We start from the raw sequence: 24153 nt of genomic DNA on the forward strand, positions 1-24153 counted from the left end.
CTACTATATAACGCTATTCGTTAAACAATAATGTTGATGCGTTTGAATTTAAATTTTTTAACTCAAATCAAATCATGAAAATCTATATAAAATGGCACTAGTACCTTGTAACTTGCATGAAACAAAGAATGATGCAAGTATGCAAGGATGAAGTATTTACTCGTCCCTCTCATTCAACATTATTTTTATATTTGAAAATAAATTTACTTATTTCTTTTAATTTTTTATCTATACATTTTAATTTTTTTTTAATATCATTCACATAATTTAATTTCTATTTTTATTTATTATAAAATATATATTTTTAAATAACTCCTTTTTTATGCTAAATCAAGGGATGAATGAGTAAAGGAGAAGCCGTACATAACTTCTGTACCAATCTCTTTCAATTTGTTATGTTTATTAAACTCATACGAAATGATTTCATCATCAATATTCAATGCTCAAGAATCAATCAAAATATTATTATTATTTTCAAAGTATCAAAATTTTTAATATCGAATAGGCCGAAAAAAGAAAATTATTAGAGAGAGGTACTCGGAAATTTAACTAGTACGGGTGGTATAAATTTTCAACTGAGATAATTTTTATTTTCAAATCATTAATTCTTAATTATATATATTTAATCCTAATTAATTAGGAGTAATACACTTAGGGTAGATTTTCTAGAAAATGGTGAACAAATCAACTTTGATGAAAATGTAAAATGGAGAACTTTGTTATGTTAAAATTAAGTCATGGTTTGTTTAACAATTAATTGTTGGTTTATTAAAGGATTTACTCGATAAATGAAATTTTTTTATTTTTTTCAAAATAAATAAAAATAAATATGTTAGAAAGTAATTCTCAAAATAACTATACGGAAAAAGAATAAGTTGCAATTACGATCTTAATTGCGTCGATTCGACTTAGTAATTGCAACCCAATCTATGACCAACACAACCTCCCCAAATTAAAGTGAAGCAATCCCTTCTTGATTGCATCTTATTTTGTGTCACCAAGGAGATTATCATTCTATTTAATCCTACATAATAAATTAATCACATATAACATTTATATATATATATATATATATAAACTATAAATACTAACAATAGAATACTCACATATTATTTTTTATAGCTCAAAAGGTTTAAAAACCATGTACACCCGTATATAAATTCAAAAAATATTTTCCTGTCCTTTTAATTCTATTTCATTTAACCCAAAAATTTTTTCACAATAAATTATTAAAAGGGACAAAATTAAAAAACCGAATTGTACCCTATATAATCAATTTACATAACAATCATTATCAAAAGCTAGCTAGCAAAGAAAGCATCCATAGAGCCGTAGGGCATCGCCTTAACAATGGTCATTATCATTATCAACCTGACCGTATAGTATTAGGTGTGTCCAAGATCTTCTCCTTGGCAAACCGTCACATACGAACGCTCGATCTCCTTTGCCGCTCTGGATGTAGGGGTTAGCCAAGAAGAACATCTTGGCCACCATGGCCGATGCCAATAAATCTAATGACCACACTCCATAACCCAGGGTGCACATCATATATAGAATGCACCCGAGGGTAATTTTTTGAAACAAAGAAAACCCTAAATGCAAAATCAATCTTTTTCTTTAATTTCTTCAACCTCACTCAATCTTAACCTAATAAAAATAATCCTACTCCATAATATCCACCTCAATCTTAACCTCACACAGAGTGCACATTATACATGGAGTGCATATGAGGAAAACTTTTCTGCTTATCTAAGCGACAACCTAATTAATGATACAATCGATTTTTCTCTATTCTTCAGCCTCACTCGATCTTAACCTAATAAAAACAATCCTACTTCATAATATTCACCTTATTCTATAAAAACGACATTCACCCAGAGTGCACACCATACAGGAGCACATCCAAGGAAAACTTTTTGCTTTCTAACCGACATGCAAAAAACCCTAATGACATGATTGATCTTTCTCGTTTCTTTGAACTCACTCAACCTTAACCTTAAAAGCAATCCTAGTACAATCAACTATAATCTTTTTCATACTAAGTTTCCAAAGGTTTGTACTAGTGAAGGTACATACATTTTGTAGGGATTATATAGAACTTTCAATAGTTGACATTGTCATTAGTGTAATGAATGATTAATCTTTAGTTAATCCTACTAGTTTTATTATAATAATTAAGAAATGAATCCTGTTGGCCGCATATTTGGTTTTGGCTTATGAAGTAGTTTTTGAAGAATCCTAAGAGAGATTCTTGGGTTGTAACTTGTCATATAGGAAGGGATATTCCAACTAATCTTACAAGTCAACTAAGTATATTCACTGTCTATCTTCCTTACAAAACTTGCATCATTCATGTACTTGCAATAATTTTCTACACATATGAATTAGACGTGTGATGATGGGCTGATGACTATAACAATAATATATAGAGTAGATAATATTTTTGTGTAGTACTCGACTTTGATAATTTTGTCTGACATATATAAAAATAAGAAAACAAATTTTTTGGAATAAATAGTTAGTCTATAACAAAATTGTAGTTTTCAAAAATGTGTTAATTGTACTATTACTTTTAGTTTTTTTTAGATAATTTTCTTATAGTATTTTTAAAGAATGAAATTATTAATTTTGTACTATAAAAGTCAATAATGACATCATTATATCGAACTGGGGGGATATTTTCTTGATGATTATAATATCTATGTATTTTTCAATATATAAGCTGTTTTATTTTAATAATAGTTGTTTCGGTAATGAAACGAGGAAGTGCGAGACACTTGGAATACCACAGATGGAGGCGTTATCGGAAGTAGCAACTCGTGGGAGGAAGCGACCTGAATTCCTGCAACACAACACGTTAGCCTTGTCCGGGGGTGATCTCCCGGAAAACCCCTCCGACGCTCAAGTCAGAACGTAGATCGAAAATTAATGAATGACAGATTGTAGAATGAATGCAAGAAGGAAGGTCGGGATTGGGATTGCTAGTGCTAGTGCTAGTGTTTGGGAAGGCTAAGGAAGTAATGTAAGCAAGGATACTAGGAAAGCTATTTCAGATGATCCTCCCTCCTTGATGGTAGCCCCTATTTATAATGGTGAGGAAGGGAAGTTGCAGAAGAAGTGAACTATCATGGGAGTAGTGGGAGTAATGGGAGGTGGACTGATCATGGGAAGAGTGGGCAGTTATTCATCTTGAAACAAGGAGAGCCATGCATTGTGGGAGAGTGGGGAGTTAGGGTTTTTTAAAGGTAACTGGCCCATGGGCCATTCAAGGAAGATGGGACTTCCAGAAAAAGCCCATTGACCGAAAGTCAAGGTCAACGGAAAAGGTCAAAGGGTATTTCGGTAATATGATGCTAATTATTAAATAAATAAATTAATTAAAAAACAGTACCATGACAATAGTTATTACTATCTTATTGTTATAGATAGATATTAATTTTATATATACTTATCTAAGTTGGAGAATATTCAATTTAATTCTTAATGTTCTCCACTAATTACAACATCTTTGATACTAAGTAAATGTATGAACGATTCGTTTCTATTGAAAGAGTAGATAGATTTTATATTAGTTGTTTTTGGTTTAGTCAAGATCCAATCACAAACTTTGGATCTTGAGGCGTGGAATATCTTAATGTCAACTTTCATGAGGTTTGAGTTTGTTTGGTATTAAGGATGATCATGAATTTAAGATTTTATTAGACTTTAGTGGAGGGAAGTTTTAGAAGATAAATGATTGCGCATTAGTCATATGAAGATCGAGTATTTGCATTGTGTTTTTAGTGGGACATCACCGGTAGATGAATCAGAAGTGTCTATTGAAAAAGCAGTTGTTAAAAATACGACCAAGTATAAGTATTTAAGATCAATCATTCAAAAGGATTGGGAGATTGACGGAGATGTAAATCATCGTATACATGCGGGTTGGCTCAAGTGGTGAGCAACCACCGCAGTGCTATGTAATAGGAAATTCCCAAGCAAGTTAAAAGGAAAATTCTACCGGGCAAAAATCAGACCTGCTTTGCTATATGGGACCGAATGTTGGCCTGTAAAGAAGATTTTTGAACATAAGATGAAAGTTACAGAAATGCGTATGCTGAGGTGGATGTGTGGGCGCACATTGATGGATCGAATTAGGAACCAAGAGTTCAGGGACAAACTAGGGATAGCCCCTATTTCTGGAAAAATGTGCAAAAATAGGTTGAGGTGGTTTGGACATGTGCAGAGAAAGACTTTCGACGGCCCTGTGAGGAGGGTAGAAAGCATTATAGTAGAGGGTAAGAGGAGTCGAGGAAGACCCAAGAGAACTTAGGATGAGCAAATAAGAGATAACTTGCATGAGTTAAACGTGAGGGCCTGACTAGAGATATGGGTAGTTGGAGGCGTCATATTCATGTTTTAGACTACTAATGTCCTCTTAGATTACCTTTTGGTGTTCTTTTCCTCCTGCTTCTTTTATTTCTTTTTTATTAGTTTTTTTGTTTTCTTTTTGTAGTTGGTTCTACTTATTTAATTTATTTATAGGCTTTAGTTTATCTTTCCTGTATAGTTACGTCTCTTTATTTTCTTTTGGCTGCGTTCTCTTTTATGGGTATGAGTTGCCGCCGTTCTTTTCTCCTCAGACCCTGTTTAGTTTTTCTATGAACGGAATACACTGAGTAGGATGATGATGATGATTAGACTTGCATCACATGTAATTCGATAGAGTTTAACTTTTGAGTCACGTCTTTTGAAACCTAATGGATTTGTATTAGTATTTAGTCTTAGGTCCAACAAAAATAAATGGGTATGTGTCTAACGTTTTCAAGTGTAGACCCACTTTCGCCCCAGACTTGACCGATGACACCTCGCAAGACCAACTTAGACTTATTTCAATTATTGAAATAGATAAGATAAGTTATTAAAAAAAGCACAGAATAAGACGAAAATCAACTTATTTCTAAAAGTAAACATCTAATTTTCAAACTTGAGGTTTGGATAACTGCGAATAGGTGCTTAATTTTTTTAAAAGGCAAAGAAGCTGTTCGCAGTTAGTAACTGCGAACAGGACTGTTGATTTTTTTGACCCTGTTCGCAGTCACTAACAGGTCATTATGCTCAATGGTGTTCGCAGGGTCAAAAAAATCAACAGCTTTGTTCCCAGTTACTAACTGGGAACAACTTCTTTGTCTTTTTAAAAAATTAAGCACATGTTCGCAGTTACTAACTGCGAACAGAACCAAACCTCAGGTTAGAAAATTAGACGCTTATTTTTAGAAATAAGTTGATTTTCGTCTTATTTCATGCGTTTTTTAATAATTTATCTTATCTATTTCATTTTTTCGACTTATTTTATATCAATTTAAACCCGTTTATCTTGATTCAATCTGTAAATTTATTTTAGACCTAATTAAACTTTTTTAAATTAGAAACAAGTAACTCAAAAATTATCTTAGACCGACACGAGTAAGGATCTAAAATTCCATCTAAATCTAGCTAGACCCATCACATATTGTATGAGACCATCTCACGGTGAGATAATCTCAAAACCAGAAGCCCATAACTTAAAAATTTCTATTATTAAGCTATTTAATGTAAGTATGAGGTATGTTTCATGGTAAAACCGTCTCATACAAGAATTTGTATATTATTTTATATTTTTAAATATATTCACTTAAAGAACAAGTACAACAAAGGCTATCATAAAATTCTTTCTTTTACAATATTTTATGAAGAATAGTAAACTGTTTGTATATGATGCTAATAGCTAATCCTGAAGTCCTACAGTGTAACCATCATACATATGGAAAATTTGATTACCAGGGAAACATCCTAATAATCATATTGCCCTAAGAGATGAAGTACAGAAAATCCCGATAAAAATCGAGAAAAAATGGTAATTCCTAATTAGCATTGCTCCCCCTTCTCTGGACAGGCTTGTAAAGAACAACGGTCACAAACTTGGACCGGAAGCGATGAGTAAAACCGAGTGCAACGACAGATCTTGGAGCTACTCTGTTCTCGATGTATAGATGATTTAGAATCACATTTTGAGGCAGGGGAAATGTTCCAGAGGTTTCTGTACTTGTCGGGCAGCTCAACAACGTATGGTGCAAGTGTGGCGGGAGAAGAGTTGGTTCGTGTGCCTCATCTTCATTTCCTGGGAATACATTGGCATAACTTGAGCTTGGTGATTCGGGAGTTTCAAACCCTACTATGGTACTGTGTTCCTGCACAATGTTGTCGATTTGTCAAAACCTAGTAGACTAAGTTTCTAAAATGAAACTCCAACGATCGAGCTTACTTGCTCCTCGCTGTATGCGGTGCTCATGTTGAGGACTTAAAATCCGAAAGATGAAGTCTCATAAACAGAAGGCTGTTTTGAGGGAAGAACCTACAAAAAGTACTTGCTTTTCAGTACAATTTGAAGACGTAAGAACATCCAAAAGGTTGTACATGTCTACGCTATGTTACTTGGATTCACAAGGAAATTGATTTTGGGCTATTTTAGGGTCATTTGAGCGAATCGCAAATAAACTGGCGAATTATTTTACACTGCTCATTACATGTCGGATCTTCAACCCTTTGTTTTGGATCGGAATACTGATTTTTTTTAACAAATAGGCAAATCTAACACTTGAGAGCCACACTAGTTTCATGTTGAGTAAAATAGTATTCAAGCAAGAATGAATAATTTACAGGAAAACAGAAGCAATTCAATCACAACGATCAGACCAACACAAGCTAAGTTGCATTCGATAATAATAATAATTATGACATATAACCAACAGTTAGGTGCACAACATAACCAGCAAGATTTGTCAAGGAGTGACAAGATACCAGTATAAATATATGAACCATTTTTGGCATTGTTTTGTGCTATACCGGTGTTACTCTTAATCTTCTATCAAGTTAGTATTTGTGAGCAGCGGAAGAAACTTGACACTCAAAAGAGGGTATGAAGCTCTTGCACAAAACGTATTTTCACCCCCCCACGTCATTTATTTTGATCCACGTGTCATTAACTATAATTAAAAGGTCATGCAGTATCAAACGTATGTATGAGTATTTGCAAAGTGAAAAGGAATGCTAATCTCCTCAAAAATCAGAAATGAAGATTGTTTTATAAACATCCTAAGCCTATTCTGCAACGGGATCATCAGTCAACTTCTGGAGTATGTACAAAGAGGACGTATATCATCTCAACCTTATCACATCAGTCATCAAAGAAAATGTGACACATCTGAATGGCAGGGGCACTCATGCAATAATGCTCATACTCAGTGGTAAATAAAGGAGTGGAGCCGAGCGAAACAGAGGTACTTTTTGGGCGGTAACAATAGAAGGGACTGGCGATGGTTAAAACGATAAGGTAGAGGGAACTTCATAACTGTTCGACTTGATGGGTAAGAGATTCACAAGGAGAAGATGATTTTAAAATACCAAACAAGTTTAAAAGAAATGAGTGACATAAATATAATGAGTCCATCCCCATCAACTGCAAAAACAAGGCCGCATTTGTATCGTATAGGCCAAGTTCTAAAGGTTTTTAACTGTAGCAAACAAATGTTACGACCTACAAGCATTGCATAGGTGTAACCACATCTTAGACCGCTTCTAGGTATTATTCATGGTCTTGGCGATAATTGGCAGGATAAAACCATATATATGCAGCACTAAGACAGTATGAGTGTGTGACCATTATTGTAATCGTGATTCGTGACCAAAACCACATTTTTGCACGAATGTCTCCATCAAAAAAAATTAAATTTCATCGTAAATAAATACATAGAAATGTAACTGAACAACTCAAAACATAGTACACAATCTCTACAAAAAGATGCAAGTTTTAAAGCCAACAAAGGCTAGGTAAAGAAGTACAATCAGAAGTTAGCAAGGGGCACAGTAAAAGGGTAGCATAGAGCAACAATGAGTCATTCCAAATTTAGTCCATTGAAATACAAATTTGAGTGAACATGAAATTTGCAATGCAGCTTTATACACATCAAATATGACAGATTTAGAAAGTCTTTTCACAAATCAAACAATCTCTACAAGGTTTTTCTTAGATCCAAAAATGGACAAAACAATTCACAGAGAGAGAAAGAACAATTGGAGTGAACGCACGAAAGCTAGCTTAAGGGGAGGTGACACCTCATCCTATATGAATTCCACACTGATGTCCCGATCCACCAATGTGAGACTCAAGCACTAACCCCAGTATGACCACTGTCACATGATTCGCTAATCTCCTCACGAATAGCGAATCGAAAAGGCGAATTATGGTATGTTTTGGGTTATTCTTGGGCAAATTTGAGCGAATCGCGAATTCAAAAAGCGAATTACGTTACACTGAGTATGACTAATGAGAGACTTTGAGTCCTATACCTTAAGTCTCATATCTTAAGCACATCAATGGACCAGGACATCAAGAGAACCTAACATATACACATTTGTTAACCTAAATTTTATATTCCTGACTAAAAAGGATCAAAATTTCTATGCTACTCCTCTCCAGAAGTCACATCTCTGCAACGCTCTACAATTTATTTGCCATGCTAATGCAGAACTCAATGTTTACAAACTTATATGCCCAAAAATCATTGCATGATCATGATAATAAACCAAAATAAACTGTTAGAAACCCAATAAAATAAAGGGAAATGACACAAAAAGCCACCCATTACCAAAAATAACACAAAAAGCCAACCCTAATATCCAAATTCCCCTAATTCTAATACCCCAACAAAAGCAACAACAATATTCCATTACCTTACACAATAAATTCAAGAAAAAACTAAAAAAAAAATTCAAATAAACTGTAATCAAACGGAATGAAAGCAAATGATGGAAGTAACCAGAAAATAAAGAATGGTAAGGGATACCGTGATGTGAGAATGGTGGGTGATGAATATCTAAGCTTTGTCAGTGATGCTTCGATGGTGGGGTGAAGAACATCATCTGAGAAGTTGGGAAACGATTTAAACGGTTCGTTGCACAATTCCAAGAATCCCAGTTCTCAATTAGTATTCTGCTCAACTTCGTCTCTTACTCTTGCCCCCTTTTTGATTATGATATTGATATGCCGATGAATTGATTATGATGATTCGTGTCTGATAGGTAAGTTAAGATGTGGAATGAATTGCCATCTGATGTTGCCAAAAAAAATTGGAATGTCAATTTTGAATTGTGATGGACAAGCAAAGTAATACTCAATTCCCAATAAATTGTACATATGCTGAATTGCCCAAAAAAAAAAAACTAGTTTCGCTAATTCGCTATTACTATTAGTATCTAATTGAAAATTTGAGAAAAAAATTAGAATCGAACCAAAATAAAAAATATAGCATTTACTTGTGTACAAAAAGAGAGTAATTAGAGATGAACGAAAGTAAAAGTGTGCCATTTATATGTGTGCAAAAAAGGAATATTGGCTTATCTTATTGACTTTTAGCTTCTGTATACACTTATAAAGCATTCTTAGAGAGCGGCAGAAGGCAAATTTCATACTCATTACGTTCTTTTATATGTTTATTTATCTTTTTTACAATGTTTAAAATAATTTTGAGCTTTAATATCTTTATATTCGTATCATAAAATTATAATAAATATCTCGTATTAATATATTCTAACTTCTAATATTATCTTTCGAAAATTATATTTAATTATTTCTCTTCTTAGGTTGAATATTCTAAATAGAGAAAAAGAAATAGAAAGGAGTAAAATTTTTGGCAAGAGGCTATTTTACAATGTTAGCAAAGCTCTTTGCTTTCAAGAGAAGAGAACTAAGTTTGGCAAAAGTTAGAATTTCTAAATTATACGTCCTTTTAGAAAATTTTATGTGGTAATTTTAAATTTTTGGCCTATTTATGTGGTACATAATCTTTTTTTAATCTATAGAGTGACCATGACCTTTCAATTTTTTCACGTGATAGACAAAAGGGAAGATTTTTTTTTTGTTAATTTTACGTTATTCTTACCCAACGTAATGACATTTTTTTTCAAAAAACAAACATCGTGATCACCCTAATTGACCAAGAGATTTTGAAATTCAGTCGAAAAATACTTAAATTAACCAAAAATTTAATTTTTTTCAAAACTTGCATACGATCCTACTTAATGAAATAGTTCAAATTATAGTTACCTTAATTTAAAATTTAATTGATTTGAGAATTTTTTTTTTACAATTACTTTTAGATAATAATCTGTGTTTTTTTTTTCTCCGAGAAAGTCGCCCAAACATCTAAACGTAAAACACAACTTTAATTCATTATGAAAACATCATGAGCAGGTTGATTTCGATTATGATTTTAAGTTCGATTTAAGTCTTTTTCTTCGCTCCGCCTATCCTTGTACTTGAAAAAACGTCGTGTGTTCTTCCATTTCTCCACCATCACTCAGAATCTCAATTTCTGAACATCCAAATGACTGCCCAGGATTTCTTGAAAACCCTAAAAACAGCTAAAAGATCAATTCCTTCTGCCATTTATTCTTCCTTTGAATATGAACAAACCCCCATTAAAACCCTAATTAACTCAGCTACACTCTCATCTCCAACCTTATATGATTCTACCCACAATACCATTTCTTCTTTCCTTTCTTCCCTTTCCTCTCATCAATTCAACTCCTTTATCTCTGACCCAAAGGTTAAAACTTTTGATTGTTTGAGAATCTTCAATATTGTCCTTCACAATCAGTCAAAATTATCATTCAAGCCTGATATTCATGCCCATTTTACTGTACTTTGCAGGCTGATAAAATCCAAGATGTTCTCTGATGCTGAAATTCTGTTGGAAAAACTCATTCTTGGTCCAAATTACAGGTACCCCTTTGCTGATTTCATATCTTGGGTTGAAAATTATTGCAAGGAATCCAAAATTATTACAAAGTTGTTGAATATGTTGTTGAAGATGTATTCTGATCATGAAATGTTTGATATGGCTATTTCTAGTTTTGAATATATGGTTCAAAATGAAATTGAGAGGGATGAGAGGACTTGTTCTGTTCATTTATATGCTTTAATTAAGAATGATAAGGTCGATTTAGCTTTCGAGTTTTTTCGTCGAATGGTGGATACTGCCATGGATGTTTCTGTGTTTTCATTGACAATTGTTGTACGTGGGTTCTGTCAAATTGGGGAATTGAAGATAGCAAGAGAATTGGTGGAGGAGATGATCAAGAAAGGGGTTAGTCCTAATGTTATTACTTTCAATACTTTAGTGGATGCTTGTTTAAGAAGGTGGGAATTTGTGGAATTGGATTTAGTGTTGTGTTTGATGGAGAAAGAAGGAATTGAATTTAATGATGCTACTTATAAGCTTTTAATTGAGGGTTATTCAAGTTGTGATAAGATTGATGCAGCAAAGAGATTGCTTTTGGAGATGCAAGGTAGAGGTTTTGAGGTAGATACACATGTGTATTATATAGTCATTCGAGGGTGTTGTCGGTTGGGCTTTACGAGCATTGGGTTGTCATTGCTTAGGAAAATGCAAGAAAATGACATTGATCCTTGTGATGGTATATATCAGTGTTTGATCCATGGTATGTGCAAGGATGGAGAGATGGGTATGTTAAAGGAGTTGGTTGTTGAATTGCTAAACAAGGGAAGTGAGGTGAATAAAATTGTGCTTGATGCTTTAGTAGATGGATGTGAAAAGGCCGGGATGATGGAAGAGTTTGAGGATTTGAAGTGTATATTGAGAATGAATTGCTATCCCTACCTAGACTTTTGTCCGAACTCTTTTGACACCGAGCTCCTATCAATAACAACGAAGAGAAAAATCGTATGATTGTAAGGAGCTCGGCTTGACATGGAAAACGAGAATAGGATGGATGTGCATAATGATAGGATAAGCTCCTGGGTACGATCCTCGTTGACCCCTTCCGCTAGCCTTCCCCTTCCCTCAGTCTACCTGTATTTTAGGTAAAAAGAGTATCAAAAGTAGTTGAATGTGTTTTGAGCTCTTTTAGAAGCACCTTTTGAGGGGTTGTATGAGTATATCCCATGATATGATAGATGTTGAGCTGAGAGTTCCTGGATAATCGCGGGCTATACATACAAAGTAAGTTAACACTTACAATTTGACCCATCTTCAACAAATTGATGTAGATAGATGGGAACCGGAAGTAAATTGGCTGTTCAGCAAAAACAAATGTGCATCGGAGCTATTTTTCCATTTCTATCCTGTAAATTTGATCTGCTTGAGGTGTGTTTCGTGTTCAAAAACCGTGGGAATGGATTAATCATATGCCCGTCAATGCTTTTGTGACCATTCCTTGCCGTCTAATAGACGATCGATGACTAATTTCTGAAGTGATAGTACAATTGAGTGTTCCTAACATAGTGATGTTGTGAACATTGCTAAATTGCATACCAAAGATTCAATGTTTTGATGAACTCTAAATTCAAAATGTGACGGTTCGTTTCATTTTGTGTGCTAGCTTTGTGTGGTCATGGGTTGCTTATACAAGATAATTTAAAGTGCGATGTGTGGACTATAGCAAAATAGCTCATTAAATTATTTACGCTTCTTATTCATGAGAAGTTACAGATGATGTTTGCAATCAAAGGTTGATCGGAAACAACGTGATTGTCATTACCATGATAAGCTTATGAATATCCTACTCTCACAAACTTGGCCAAACTTGGCCTTGGAAAGAGCCCTTGGGATTTTGGCAATGGCAAGTTGTTGGTGTGTGTCACGAAAAACGTTTTTTGCTTCACTAATGAAATCTTGAACTGCAAAATCTCGAACAAACACGAAGTCCCCACGTTTCCCCTACATTATGCTAATGTGAATTGTATTGATTTGTTGTAACAACTCAACTTACCGTTGACTGAGTAAACAGGTCATCACGGGGTTTACTTCCCAAGAAACTCAAATCTCAATTCTAAAACTTGTGGAAATGAATCTTTAGTTCTAAAATATAGCTAAATCAGCTAATTTTCAACCCAAACATCTATCTAAATCATAAAGTAATCATAAAAGTCTCTATGAAAGTCCAACATAACCAATACAGTCTAAACTAATATACAATTACCAAAGCCAAATACAAAACTACAAAATTCGTGCTCAGCTCAATATAACATCCTTGGAACTCTAATCAACTCTGCTATCCCATCGTTCCCGACCGAATTCGATCTGTAACACACTGAAAGATGGAAACAACAAGGGATTAGATTAAACTGAATGAGAAGTAATAATACAAAACTATAAAACACAGTAATTCAAAACAAATGTTTAAAAACAACATCAGTTTCCTAGATCTATGGGAGTCTAGTTTGTGTCTCAACAAAGTTTATTTGTCTCAACATAAGTATTCACAACAATATTTGTCTCAACAATGTTCAATTTCAAAAGAACTTTAGTAAAAAGTTTATTTTCAAGAATGTAGTCTGGCCAGACCCCTTTTTAGGGACTATTACTACTCACCAAGGACGCTTCAAGGAGCTAAGTGTGTTTCTCCGCGATCACCAGAAGGGCTCCTCGATGATGTCGCCTCCTGAAGCATAAGAAACATATCATCACAACAAGGCGTTCGATACTACAAACTAGGTTCATATAACACATTGCATCTCCTCCTATGACCGCATCTTAGTTCCAACTTCTATTTTAATATTTCTCATTTCAAAGATTGCGCAAGTTCTAACTCCAACCCCCAATAACATTAAAATATATAACCTTGCTTTAGATTAGCTTATATTCTTGTAAAGATCATACGTCTTCACAATTTCCTTTGTACTTCCAACAAACACTTCTAGGTTCATCTAAACTCAAAACCAAGAAACCAAACAAGAATAACAAAATATCCAGATAGAAGAATACAGCTAATTTATCCATTCAACTAATGATTTCCACACGAACCCTAGATACTTTCAAGAACATCCAATGATATAAACTCAAGGGTTATATCTAACACTTACAATTACCCAACTATTTTGATTAATAACAGCAAATATTTATCCACCAATAGTAATTTCGCAAGAATCTCCTAATATTCAAGAACATCAAATTTCCATAATCTTTCTACATCCAACATCCTATTGATATTCTAATCTTCGTAAATTTCATACTAATTAATAATTCCAACAAATTGTTTCATCATTCAACAGTTTACCATTTATACATCATAAAATCCAAATTACATTTAATTTTAGAATTCTTCCCCAAAATTCCTTAATCACAATCTCTTACTAGATCCATTTAATTAAAAGTAAACACACACATATAATAATTCTTGAGGTTTCTCATTATTTTCATGGTAAAAGGAAATCTTGATAGGTATTAACACAAATGCTGGTTCCCAAAGAAAGAACAATATAAGAATTGCTCAATAGTATATTATATAATAGAAAGAGAAAGGATTACATAAACAATAACTTGCTGCGGTTTGTAGCCTTAATTAACCTAAAAAAAACACAAATTCAAAAGGAAAAGCGTGATATACCTAAACCGAATTTGTGGAGAAGAGATGGATTGATTTGCTGCGGTTTTTCTCTGGAAAAAGGCACCAAAATCAGCTGGAAAATGGGGCTGTTGCTAGTTGTTTATGAAGAGTAACAACCGAAAAATAGTGGTGGTTCTTGGGCGCACGATCTCAGGGACCAAGAGAGGAGATGATCGACTTGTTTGAAGAATTTCACCAAAAGTCTGCCATTTTCAGAGGGAAATGGCCAGAGAAGGAGGAAGGTGTTCTTGGAGTTTTGGTTTGTTCATACGAATGGAAGGAAGAAGAAAATGGTTGCCTGATTTCCTTTGAGTTCATTCGAGTGTGAGAGAGAAAGAGGCGGGTTTGGTTTTGTTTTGTTTTGTTTTTTCATTAAAAGAAAAGGAAAAGAAGAGAGAAATTTAATTGAGAATATTTTATGTCATGTGTATTTAAGATCATTCTCGCACTAATAATTCCCTTAAACTCACTCGTCTTAAATTATTAATTTCTCAAATGTTACATTTGTACTTATAAGATTTGAATTGAGCTTGTCCCCCTTTCCTTTTTACTTTTGTCCCCACGCTTCAAAATATGCCTATTACGTTCGTATTCTTCAAACAGATTTTGGTGTAAGAGACTAGCAAGGTCAGTGGATTGGTTGTTTCAGTCATCCTTCTCGGAACCCTCTGCTTGAAATCTAAGATGTTTCTCTAATCTCCAATTGACTGAAGCACATAACAATCGAAGCACATAACAAGGTCAAAGGACGTCTACATCGATCTCTTAATAGATGCGTCATTTGCAATGGAATGGGTTCCAAGAACCGGAAATGTTGTATCGACCACTTGTAAAGAGAGGCAAGACTGGCCGAAATTGAGAAGAACATGGCCATTACTCATTAGCTATGTCGGTTTTTATCAAAACGTTATGAACTTTTTTGATGGATTACCCGGTAAAACTTAAATTTCCTATTCTACTACTACTGTGCTCGTTCTTAACAATTAATGAAGCAAGTAAACTAGAAGTACCGAACATGAAGTTTTGAGAATTATGTAGATAAATTTGAGACCTAATGTCATTGTTCATTATAATGCTGAATCATCTCAGTTTAAGTATTATTTTGTCAAAATATCAGATGATACCTTAGCAATTAGCATCTGTCGTCGATCGAAAACAATCTTCAAAGAAATGAACAAGCGTTCACTTGTAGAAACCTATTTTATCTATAAACAAAATGTGACATAATGGCATACATGCAAAACCTTATTATTAACAGCCGAGATGGCACAAAGTTTTGAAGATACAAGCAGATATCAGCTGTACATTTAAGACAGGCTATATCACTAGTCTGCATGTGACATGCCCCCTAGGCCCTAACAGAAAAAAGCTATCTAGGCAATCAACAAGACGTCACCAAAAGAGTGACAACACTTGGAAACTGTTGGGTTAGACTTTCGTAAATGAAAATGTTGCGATTAAGGCTCCGGCACTGCAGGTGTTACAGCCTCAGCCGGATTTCCATGTTTCCCAAAGGTCGGAATGCTGAGAGAACGTTTTCTCAGCCTACTATTTCCCTGCTGGATCTTCTTATCACTCTTGGCAAACACAGGAGTATATGAATCCAATGTCTCGGACAGAGGTTCACTTTTAGTCCTCAAAAACATGTCGAGAGTTAGCCGATATTTATCCCCTTTTTTACTATTATTCACAAGAGCTGACAAATTGCTCCAATTCGAGTTATCTTCATCATCGTCGGACAAGTAGCCACATTCTTGGCTATCCTGCATTGCTAAGTCATCATACTCTTCATCTGACTTTGTCGATTCCTCATCAACAGACCCTTCAATCTGGAAAGAGAACATTTTAAGGTAAGTAGGACATTTCTTCAACAAAAGGGTGAAAAGCAATATTGTGTAAATAAGCACCCTTATAGCCAGAACCAGTGTCACATGATTCGCTAATCTCCTCGAGAATCACGAATCGATATAAGCGAATTATGGTCAGTTTTGGGCTATTCTTGGGCGAATTTAAGCGAATCGCAAATTCAAAAGGCGAATTATTTTACATTGGCCAGAACATGGTGGTTAAAGCAGTTTTGCCTGAATGAAATCACCATTTGCAAATCGCAGGTAGACAAATCAAGACCATTTCAAACAGTAAGAGCATTTAGTCTAAATGGCTGCAATTCTGCGGTAGAAAATCATTAATGAAACTACAGGATCATTTTCACAGCTGCGAAAACTATTTGAATAAGTACATACCTCTTCAGGAGTGTGGTCGCCACCATCACTCAAGTCCTCATCACTATCCATCTCGGGTGGATCATCAACCTCTTCATCACTGCCGGAAACTGAGCTCTCTTCCTTGAGCTGTAAAGATTAGATAACTCGATCTCAACTAAGGTTGATATGGATTTCTTTTTTTCTTTTTTTTGAAATATTGAAGGTGCAATCATACTAATGAAACCAAAATGAATATGAAAAACAAAATTAATTTCAACATTAATTGAAACTCCAATCAGTTACAAGAATCACCTCTTTGGCAGGTCCATCGGACATATGGGGAGAACTGCAGCAGGAAGAGTAATATTTGCTGCCAGTATCTATTTCAGTCCACTCAGCCCTAGACTCATCAACACTGCTAGCATGGCTTGTGCCCCCAGTATCACTAGGCCATGCACTTAAACCAAAGTGACCAAACTGCAGATTGACCAGTTCAGCCTTACCAATGTGCAATGGTCCATACATAGGAGTTCCTATCTCGGTATCAGCACCACGACCCAGGACATGGTTCCCTTTACAGTCAATAGAATTAACTGGCCAAACCTTTGCAACAGAGCCGTCATTGTTAAGAAGAGCCATCAAATGTCTAGATGAACCCTGCCTTTGAATGAGTTGAAACATCCCTTTGGAACTCAGAGAATCTGCTGCACACTGATTTCTAAATTCCTCACAGACAGCACTTACAGTGTTAGTGGTAGGGTCATACAGCTGCTCTCCAGCTTCACGCCTCCTTAAACAACTGAAAACTGTGGCATGGATTGCTGCCACGCTTTTGTCCACGTTAGTGTTGTTAATCTTTGGGACAAGATGTTTGTCAGCTCTATTGCACAAATATTCCTGTATTGTTCTAATGTTTCTAATGTACTTTACATATTTATTTTTTGTAGGATCTAAGGTCATGTACTTTGCACGAACCGCAAACCTTTCCAAGTGTTTATCCTCATTAGTTATGTATATCATGAACGGTATAATAGAAGGATGTTTCTTCATAAGCCCCATCTGCCAAGAAAGCACAAGACAATATCAGTACCTAAAAAACTTGAGCACCACAAATTCATTCATTGAGAACTGAAATACCCTCTACTCACCACAAAATTAAGACTCAAGTGTACCCCTTCAACGATAACTGACTCTTTCCGATCTTCCCATGCAGTAAGAAGCCGATCAAGACTCTCTATGACCATTTCACTCTGGGCCTTAAAACCCTCAATGGCCATTTGTTTTGAACTGATCAACTCAGAACTATTTAAAGCCACATCTAGCTTCTGATGATCAGTTTTCCCATTTTGAAAATTATCGGACAATCCTTTTGAAAACAAATTAGTATTTCCAGCCTTCTTTGCCTTCCTTTTAGCCTTTGCTTCTGCAACAGCAACGGGATCCAGGTATTCCCCTGCATGATAGGTTGATGCCCACAGTAACGGATTTTGTTTTTCATCAACAAAACTTCTCATCATGTGTCTTATAGAGTCTGTCGATATAACAGTAGTAATACCCAATCTGCTGCCCTATGAACCATGAAAAATGCAATTTAGCACTTGCAGCAATGTTGGCAGCACTCAGTGTAAATATTTGGTGGGTACAAATATCATTGAAAGCTAGCATAAGATACCCTTCAAATAATGTAATCATGTTCAAACAACAACAAATAATAATATAGCACAAGAAAGCTTCTCATGCATCATAATCATCTATTCCAATCATGTATTGTGCTGTACATTCAGTATTCACGTAGACAATATAAGGAGAGAAATGCTAAAAATGGTGCCACAGCACTCAAATGCACAAATACCAAACAAACATCACATTGCATGAAAATTGGCCAACTACAAAAGTAAGTTACAATCAAGTTTAAAGACACCAACCAAATTAATTAAACACATCATACTACAAGAGGGCAGATTGTTTCAAGATAAATGACAAGAAATTATATCACACCAGGACTTGCAAGAAAATATGTTAATACAGAAGTCATTTTACATTTAAAGTTAGAGTACATACCAGCAACGAAGACAAGGTAGACTTCCCGCAGCCACTAGTGCCACACAACAAGATTGCCATGGATTCCTTCCTTTCACGAATTCTGATATCAACAAAAACCTCAAGCTAAGTAATTATAGGAAATGGAAAGGAAAATCAGTTTGAATTAAAAACATTTATCAACAACAATGCAAAAACCTTAATCCCAATCCCAACATATCAAGGTGGCTACATGAACCACATCAAATCAACGAGAGATCCTCCGTAAGATTATACTTTATTTGTCCCTAACTGGGACTGATTTACAACTAAGGAAATCAATTCCTATGATTATCCACATATATTCATCTCCTCCATTCATTTCTAACTATAGTCAATTACTAATTTCATTCTTCAAAAAAAGTTTTATAGGTCCTTTTGGCCAATCTTTTTATCCTAAGCTCCTCAAAGTTCCAACCAACCTTCCATATAATGACTAATGAATGTTTCAATCGTCTTTACACAATAGCCAAATTCAAATTTTATTTAAAAACATGAACTTGCTAAATTGAGATGATTGGCATATGATTATAGTTTAAAAGTCAAAAATGATACACCATAGAAAACCGAATGTCTATTTTGTGAATCAATTTATCGCAAACATGTGAAATGAATGCTCGCATATAAAAAGCCTAAGAAAACCTTTGATGTTAACCAAAACGGAAAAGTGTTCTTTACAATTCTCCTTAATGTGGGTATAAAAATATGGAATTAACCTTCAAACATTTAAATATAACTAGAACATGGTTTATAAGCAGTATTAGAGTAGCACATATATGTGTTGCTATTTTCATAAACTCCATTACTAAATGATGGAAGACTTTTCACAAGATAAAAATAAGAAAAATGATGCTCACTACACCAGAAAAAGACAATTGATATCGGATATAATCCCTAGGGATGTCATTATAATCAATTGACGAAAAGGAGAATGGCCAAATAGTAAGTTAAAGTCAAGACATAGAAACAAAAACACAACATCTCCATCTAATAGAAAATAATTAGTCGAAGGAAACAATAGAACACAGAAGTCCTCGAAATACTACCACAATGATAAAAAAGGATTCTCCAAACTAAAAGACTCTTTAGTACTAAGGTATGAGATTGGAGTACACTATTATATAAAGATTTAACTCTATAGAAGTTCATCATAGCATTCCCAAATTAATCTCAAAACCACTACATCATCAACTAAAGGGAAGCAAACCACTGTTACATGAATGTATAAGGCAATGCATACCATAGTGTAAAAACAAGGTTGCAAAGCATTGCATCAGTCGCGTTCTAAAGATTTCCAAAAAGGCCGAACCTATATTTCCCATGTAAAAATGTAAAAAAAAAAAACCGTATCTTTGGTCGTTTCATGTAATATCTCCTGCTTTTAGCGGATATTTGGTAATAATTACATCATTATGTTAATGCATCACTGTATTGTTACCATTTTTCCCTATTATGCATACTCCCTCCATCCCATATTCCCATTGATAATTTAGTATTCTCTATCAAATACACATTTGATCCTTAGGCTGTTCTGAGGTAAATGAGGTGTACTGGTTGTCTGGTTCTAAAATGGAGCCCTCCTCCCAAATCAAATAACAATATAATCTTCTTCAAATCATGTAGCAATTAGCAAATAAACTTTTGCAGTTTTGAGTTAAGAGGTAATTGAATGACCTGTTCAAATATGATGAACCACTTGTGAAAGGTCTCACTCCCAAACAACATAAAAAGTCTCTCTCCTAGGCCTATCTTATAATTGAAAAGTATAGATTTAAATCAGATAGAGAGCTATAGACCAACAACAGAAAGTTGAGGAAATACACACATAGTATCGACCGTATCGTAAATGTTCAAATTTACCAAACCGCTATTACCCACATAGTAAAGGTGCAAAAATACCGTGTTTTGCACTGTTCCAAACGATGTTTCATGGTTGAATTCCCGTTGTCGTATCACCATGTCCGTAACCACACCCATAACCATTACCGCATTTTTCACAATGAGTACACAGATGAAAACCAAACAAGACATCAAACTAAATCACAGAAATTGAACAAGACAAAAGATAAAGCAAATGTCTATTATCCCTTCCAAAAGAAAAGCAAGCACCACAAAACAAAACTTCAAATCAGTTAAGTATGCTACAAAAGAATTTGTGAGAAATGCATCTAGTTGCAATTGCTGGATAACTTATCAAATGTCCTCACAAATCGATGATAATATGCCACAACTCAAAAGTACACAATTTGCATTGACCCAACCAGAACAAAGGCAACTGCAACTCTGAGAAAAGACAGCTTGAGAAACAATGCAGCTTGGTACAAAAAACAAAAATGTAAACATACCTGCAAGCCAAAATCAAATCTTCCCTTTGATTTGGGCCCACATATTTATACTCTGATAGGGCTTCACATACAATATCCAAGAATTTCCCTCTCCTGATGAATACTGTTGTGCGCCTTTTGTATGACTCTGACGATAAACTTTTATTTCCACCGCCCTCTATATCTAAATTATTGCCCACCTGAGCTTTGCCAAGACGACCACAAGTAGACATTTCATCTCCAAACAAATCCACACTAGCTGCTGCGTCACTTGAGCTTCGACATTTCACAATCTCAAAAACCCGTTTGCTAATCTAAATGATCGGAGACAAATTAAGCATTTTTAAATGATTCTGATCAAATATTTAAGTGAAGGAAACAGAGAATTAATACACACTAAAACAGATTGAAATATTTCACTCATAACAATTTTAAAAGTTCCTCCCACAAAAATGATAAGCATCCTAATGATAGTGATACTAAAACCATTGTTTTAGTTGGTTGCACAAAAAAGTCCCTTTAATCTGAAAGAAAAATCATAAAGATGATGGAATAGCTTGTTTTATTGATGCATAAAGAAACAGCAAATTTGTGAACACACTTTAAAACTGAATAATTGATATTTATGTAACTGTAAGAGATGACTTTATAAACACTAGTTACAGTGAGAATAATGAATTAAGACACTTCAGTCTCCGAACATGATTCTGTATTAACTTATTTATAGTTTATACACCATCATCATTGCAAAGAAACTAAGTCAGCTGAGTATTATCTCTTAGAAAATTAATTACCAGCCTTATTCCAAGACAAAATAAATAAACAGATCACAAAAGTCCTTTTCATCACGGGAATATTAAGCAAGAACTTTTACAGATTCCTGTTCAGCTTCCATAACCATTTAAGTACATTTATTCAAATTAATCCTCAAATATTTGTAATACAACTAAAAAAAAAGTCACAGGCGGCTAAAAATGCAAGAGAAAAAAAATAGAACATTGGCTATCATCCAATCATACAAAAAGAACAAAATGAGTTTAGAGTGCAAAAGAAAAATAAAGAATCTTTTCCGTCTCTTTCTTAATCCTTAAATACTTGAAACAGCACAAAATAGACAGCCATAAGTGCAAGTTGCAACCCCTAACACGCCTGGCCCTTGAAAGGTGAGTGCCCTTTTCATCCAAATATAAGTTGAATAGTAAGAGAAGTAAAAATAACTTGGCATCCGGCCAAGAAAATTAAAGGGCAACATCAGCTTAGAGTATAAAGCCAAAAGTTCAATTAATATCCATTACTTCAAAACCATCCCATTTTGATTTCCTAGATGCAGTACAGCCCTACATAAAACACACAGAATCTGATACTACGAATCTCAAACCTTCAATTACTTTCCCTATACAAATGTTATTTTGAAGCTAAATTAATGGAGTTTTAGCACACCCAATCAAATTAACCACATCCAAAAGCTAGCAATTGGCAAGAACAATCCAAAGCAGTGTACCAATAATTCGCAGGCTAATCCGCTTTTCAAATTTATGATTGGCTCAAAATGGCCAAAAACAGTACAAAGCCAACTATAAATCATTTATTTGTGACATGATTAGCAAAATACGTCACATTGATCCAACGTAGAATTTGTTTTCAAAGATAATTCTAAAAAAATTAAGTTCACTTGTCACTTAACACCAAAACTACGCAAAAACTAGATCATCATGAATCAAATAAATGATAGAACAATTAACCTTAAAAGCATGGCGAGCTTTGCATCCCATGAGTTGAAGAGTACTCTGTAACACAGAACGAGTATATCGAAACGTCTCCTTCCCAATTTTATCACCTTTCTTCTCCATTTTATTGTTGTGATCTCCATCAACAATCACAATATACAAAACCTTATGCACTTCTGCCATTTCCTACACTTCCAGAAAACAAATAACAATCAAAACAACCACTGAACTCCAAAAGTTTAACCAAATCCTATCATTGAATCAAAAAAATCGACAATGTGGATATAAAAAGCAATATATCAAATAAAAAAACCAAAGAAATGAAAGATCATAAAGCATTGTACCTCCAAAAAGCTGTGTTTGATGAATCTATGATAGTTTTTAGGGTTTTAACAGAGCTGTGAAAGAATCGATAAAGGATTCAAAATCAATGCATGTAGTATCATATTGAAAGTTTTTTGGATGTAATTGTCGGCCATTGACTCGTGTAGCGAATTCTCTGATCCCCATTATCAGATGTCAGTTGAAGCCACGCATCGTAGGGTAGAAGTCAACACGAGTCGAATCGAGTCTGAGTCTAGTGTTCTTCTCCGTTTCTCTTTCTATCTCTAGTTTGGCGCCCGCCCGCCCACACTGGCAAATCAGAATTCCAAAACCCCTTCCTTTATGCTGCTGTTGCTTGGCTTTGTAAGTCCATGGGTTTGGAAAAGACTAGATCATCCTTAACTGCTTTGACAATCTGGAACCCTTATGTAGGGCCCATCTGGGGTTGGATGAGAGAGGCTTTGTACGTGGTAAAAGATAAATGTAAAGGACAATTTCAATATCCCACATAAGGCAAATTTGGGTGGGGTTTTTTTTTTAAAGATACGGACTAATCATACTTGTTTTCCTCAAGAAGGGAGTAAAGAGGATGCGTGCGGTCAATAAACCTCCCAACTGATACCTGAACCTAGTAGGGGTCAAATTTCAAATGCTTAACATACAGAAGCTCTATCCATTGAACCACAAGCGTTTTTGGTAGGCTTTGTAAGTTGGGTTATAAAATAATATGCGAGTGGATTTATTTTCAGCAATTTTACAAAATAAGTAAATTTATTAAAACTTAATTTTAGTGCATTTTTCTTGAGTCTTTGGCCGTACTCTCCTTTTTAGTATGTATTGCCGCTTTTTTTCCCTCCTCATATTCTAATTATAATTTTTTATGAGCGACATATTAGATATACTAAAAATGATGATGATAAGTTTACCATCAAACAAATATAAATTTATTTATCAATAATTTCTACAATCTTTATTAGCTCTTAGTTTAGCAATATACTAATCTCTCTATCTCATGGGATTAGCTACAAGTTTACAAGTGTTTGCCTATTAATATTTTGGTTACTTTTT

General features: G+C 34.5%; 3 protein-coding genes across 5 annotated transcripts; 1 reads left to right on the forward strand and 2 right to left on the reverse strand.

The window, feature by feature from the left end:
- Positions 1-5501: 5501 nt before the first annotated feature.
- Positions 5502-9240, reverse strand: LOC130805969 (SNF1-related protein kinase regulatory subunit beta-3-like). The gene is made up of 3 exons (XM_057670832.1): positions 8865-9240; positions 6284-6373; positions 5502-6209 (listed from the first exon to the last, which is right to left on the reverse strand). The coding sequence occupies exons 2-3, from the start codon at positions 6308-6310 to the stop codon at positions 5883-5885; spliced, it is 354 nt and encodes a 117-aa protein (XP_057526815.1). The 5' UTR covers positions 6311-6373; positions 8865-9240; the 3' UTR covers positions 5502-5882.
- A 1015-nt stretch (positions 9241-10255) lies between these two features.
- On the forward strand, positions 10256-12409 carry LOC130805971 (pentatricopeptide repeat-containing protein At2g28050). Of its 2 annotated transcripts, XM_057670835.1 has the most exons (2): positions 10256-10625; positions 10730-12409. In XM_057670835.1, exons 1-2 carry the CDS (start codon positions 10543-10545, stop codon positions 11766-11768), a joined length of 1122 nt encoding a protein of 373 aa, XP_057526818.1. In that variant the 5' UTR covers positions 10256-10542; the 3' UTR covers positions 11769-12409. The 2 variants fall into 2 exon arrangements, with proteins under 2 accessions (XP_057526818.1, XP_057526817.1); XM_057670834.1 differs by having other exon boundaries at positions 10262-12409.
- Positions 12410-15613: 3204 nt separating this feature from the next.
- Positions 15614-23475, reverse strand: LOC130805970 (P-loop NTPase domain-containing protein LPA1 homolog 2-like). Of its 2 annotated transcripts, XR_009040247.1 has the most exons (9): positions 23106-23475; positions 22777-22947; positions 21056-21348; positions 18693-18774; positions 17780-18199; positions 16944-17690; positions 16671-16778; positions 16475-16596; positions 16169-16256 (listed from the first exon to the last, which is right to left on the reverse strand). XR_009040247.1 is itself a non-coding variant. In XM_057670833.1 (8 exons), the coding sequence occupies exons 2-8, from the start codon at positions 22942-22944 to the stop codon at positions 15885-15887; spliced, it is 2190 nt and encodes a 729-aa protein (XP_057526816.1). In that variant the 5' UTR covers positions 22945-22947; positions 23106-23474; the 3' UTR covers positions 15614-15884. The 2 variants fall into 2 exon arrangements, 1 of the variants encoding a protein (XP_057526816.1); XM_057670833.1 differs by lacking the exon at positions 16475-16596 and having other exon boundaries at positions 15614-16256; positions 23106-23474.
- Between the last annotated feature and the right edge of the window lie 678 nt (positions 23476-24153).

This window comes from Amaranthus tricolor, chromosome 2, assembly GCF_026212465.1.
Source record: "Amaranthus tricolor cultivar Red isolate AtriRed21 chromosome 2, ASM2621246v1, whole genome shotgun sequence".
In the NCBI taxonomy this organism is placed as follows: domain Eukaryota; kingdom Viridiplantae; phylum Streptophyta; class Magnoliopsida; order Caryophyllales; family Amaranthaceae; genus Amaranthus; species Amaranthus tricolor.

Excerpts from the sequence above, each read along its gene's own strand:
- LOC130805971 (XM_057670834.1), top strand. The coding sequence starts at position 10,404 with ATGACTGCCCAGGATTTCTTGAAAACCCTAAAAACAGCTAAAAGATCA.
- LOC130805969 (XM_057670832.1), bottom strand. The coding sequence starts at position 6,310 with ATGAGCACCGCATACAGCGAGGAGCAA. Across the intron at positions 6,210-6,283 it reads CCGCATACAGCGAGGAGCAA|GAACACAGTACCATAGTAGG; the intron begins GTAAGCTCGATC and ends AACATTGTGCAG.
- LOC130805970 (XM_057670833.1), bottom strand. The coding sequence starts at position 22,944 with ATGGCAGAAGTGCATAAGGTTTTGTATATTGTGATTGTTGATGGAGAT. Across the intron at positions 18,775-21,055 it reads GATTTGATTTTGGCTTGCAG|AATTCGTGAAAGGAAGGAAT; the intron begins GTATGTTTACAT and ends TGTTGATATCAG. Across the intron at positions 16,779-16,943 it reads CCGATGGACCTGCCAAAGAG|CTCAAGGAAGAGAGCTCAGT; the intron begins GTGATTCTTGTA and ends TAATCTTTACAG.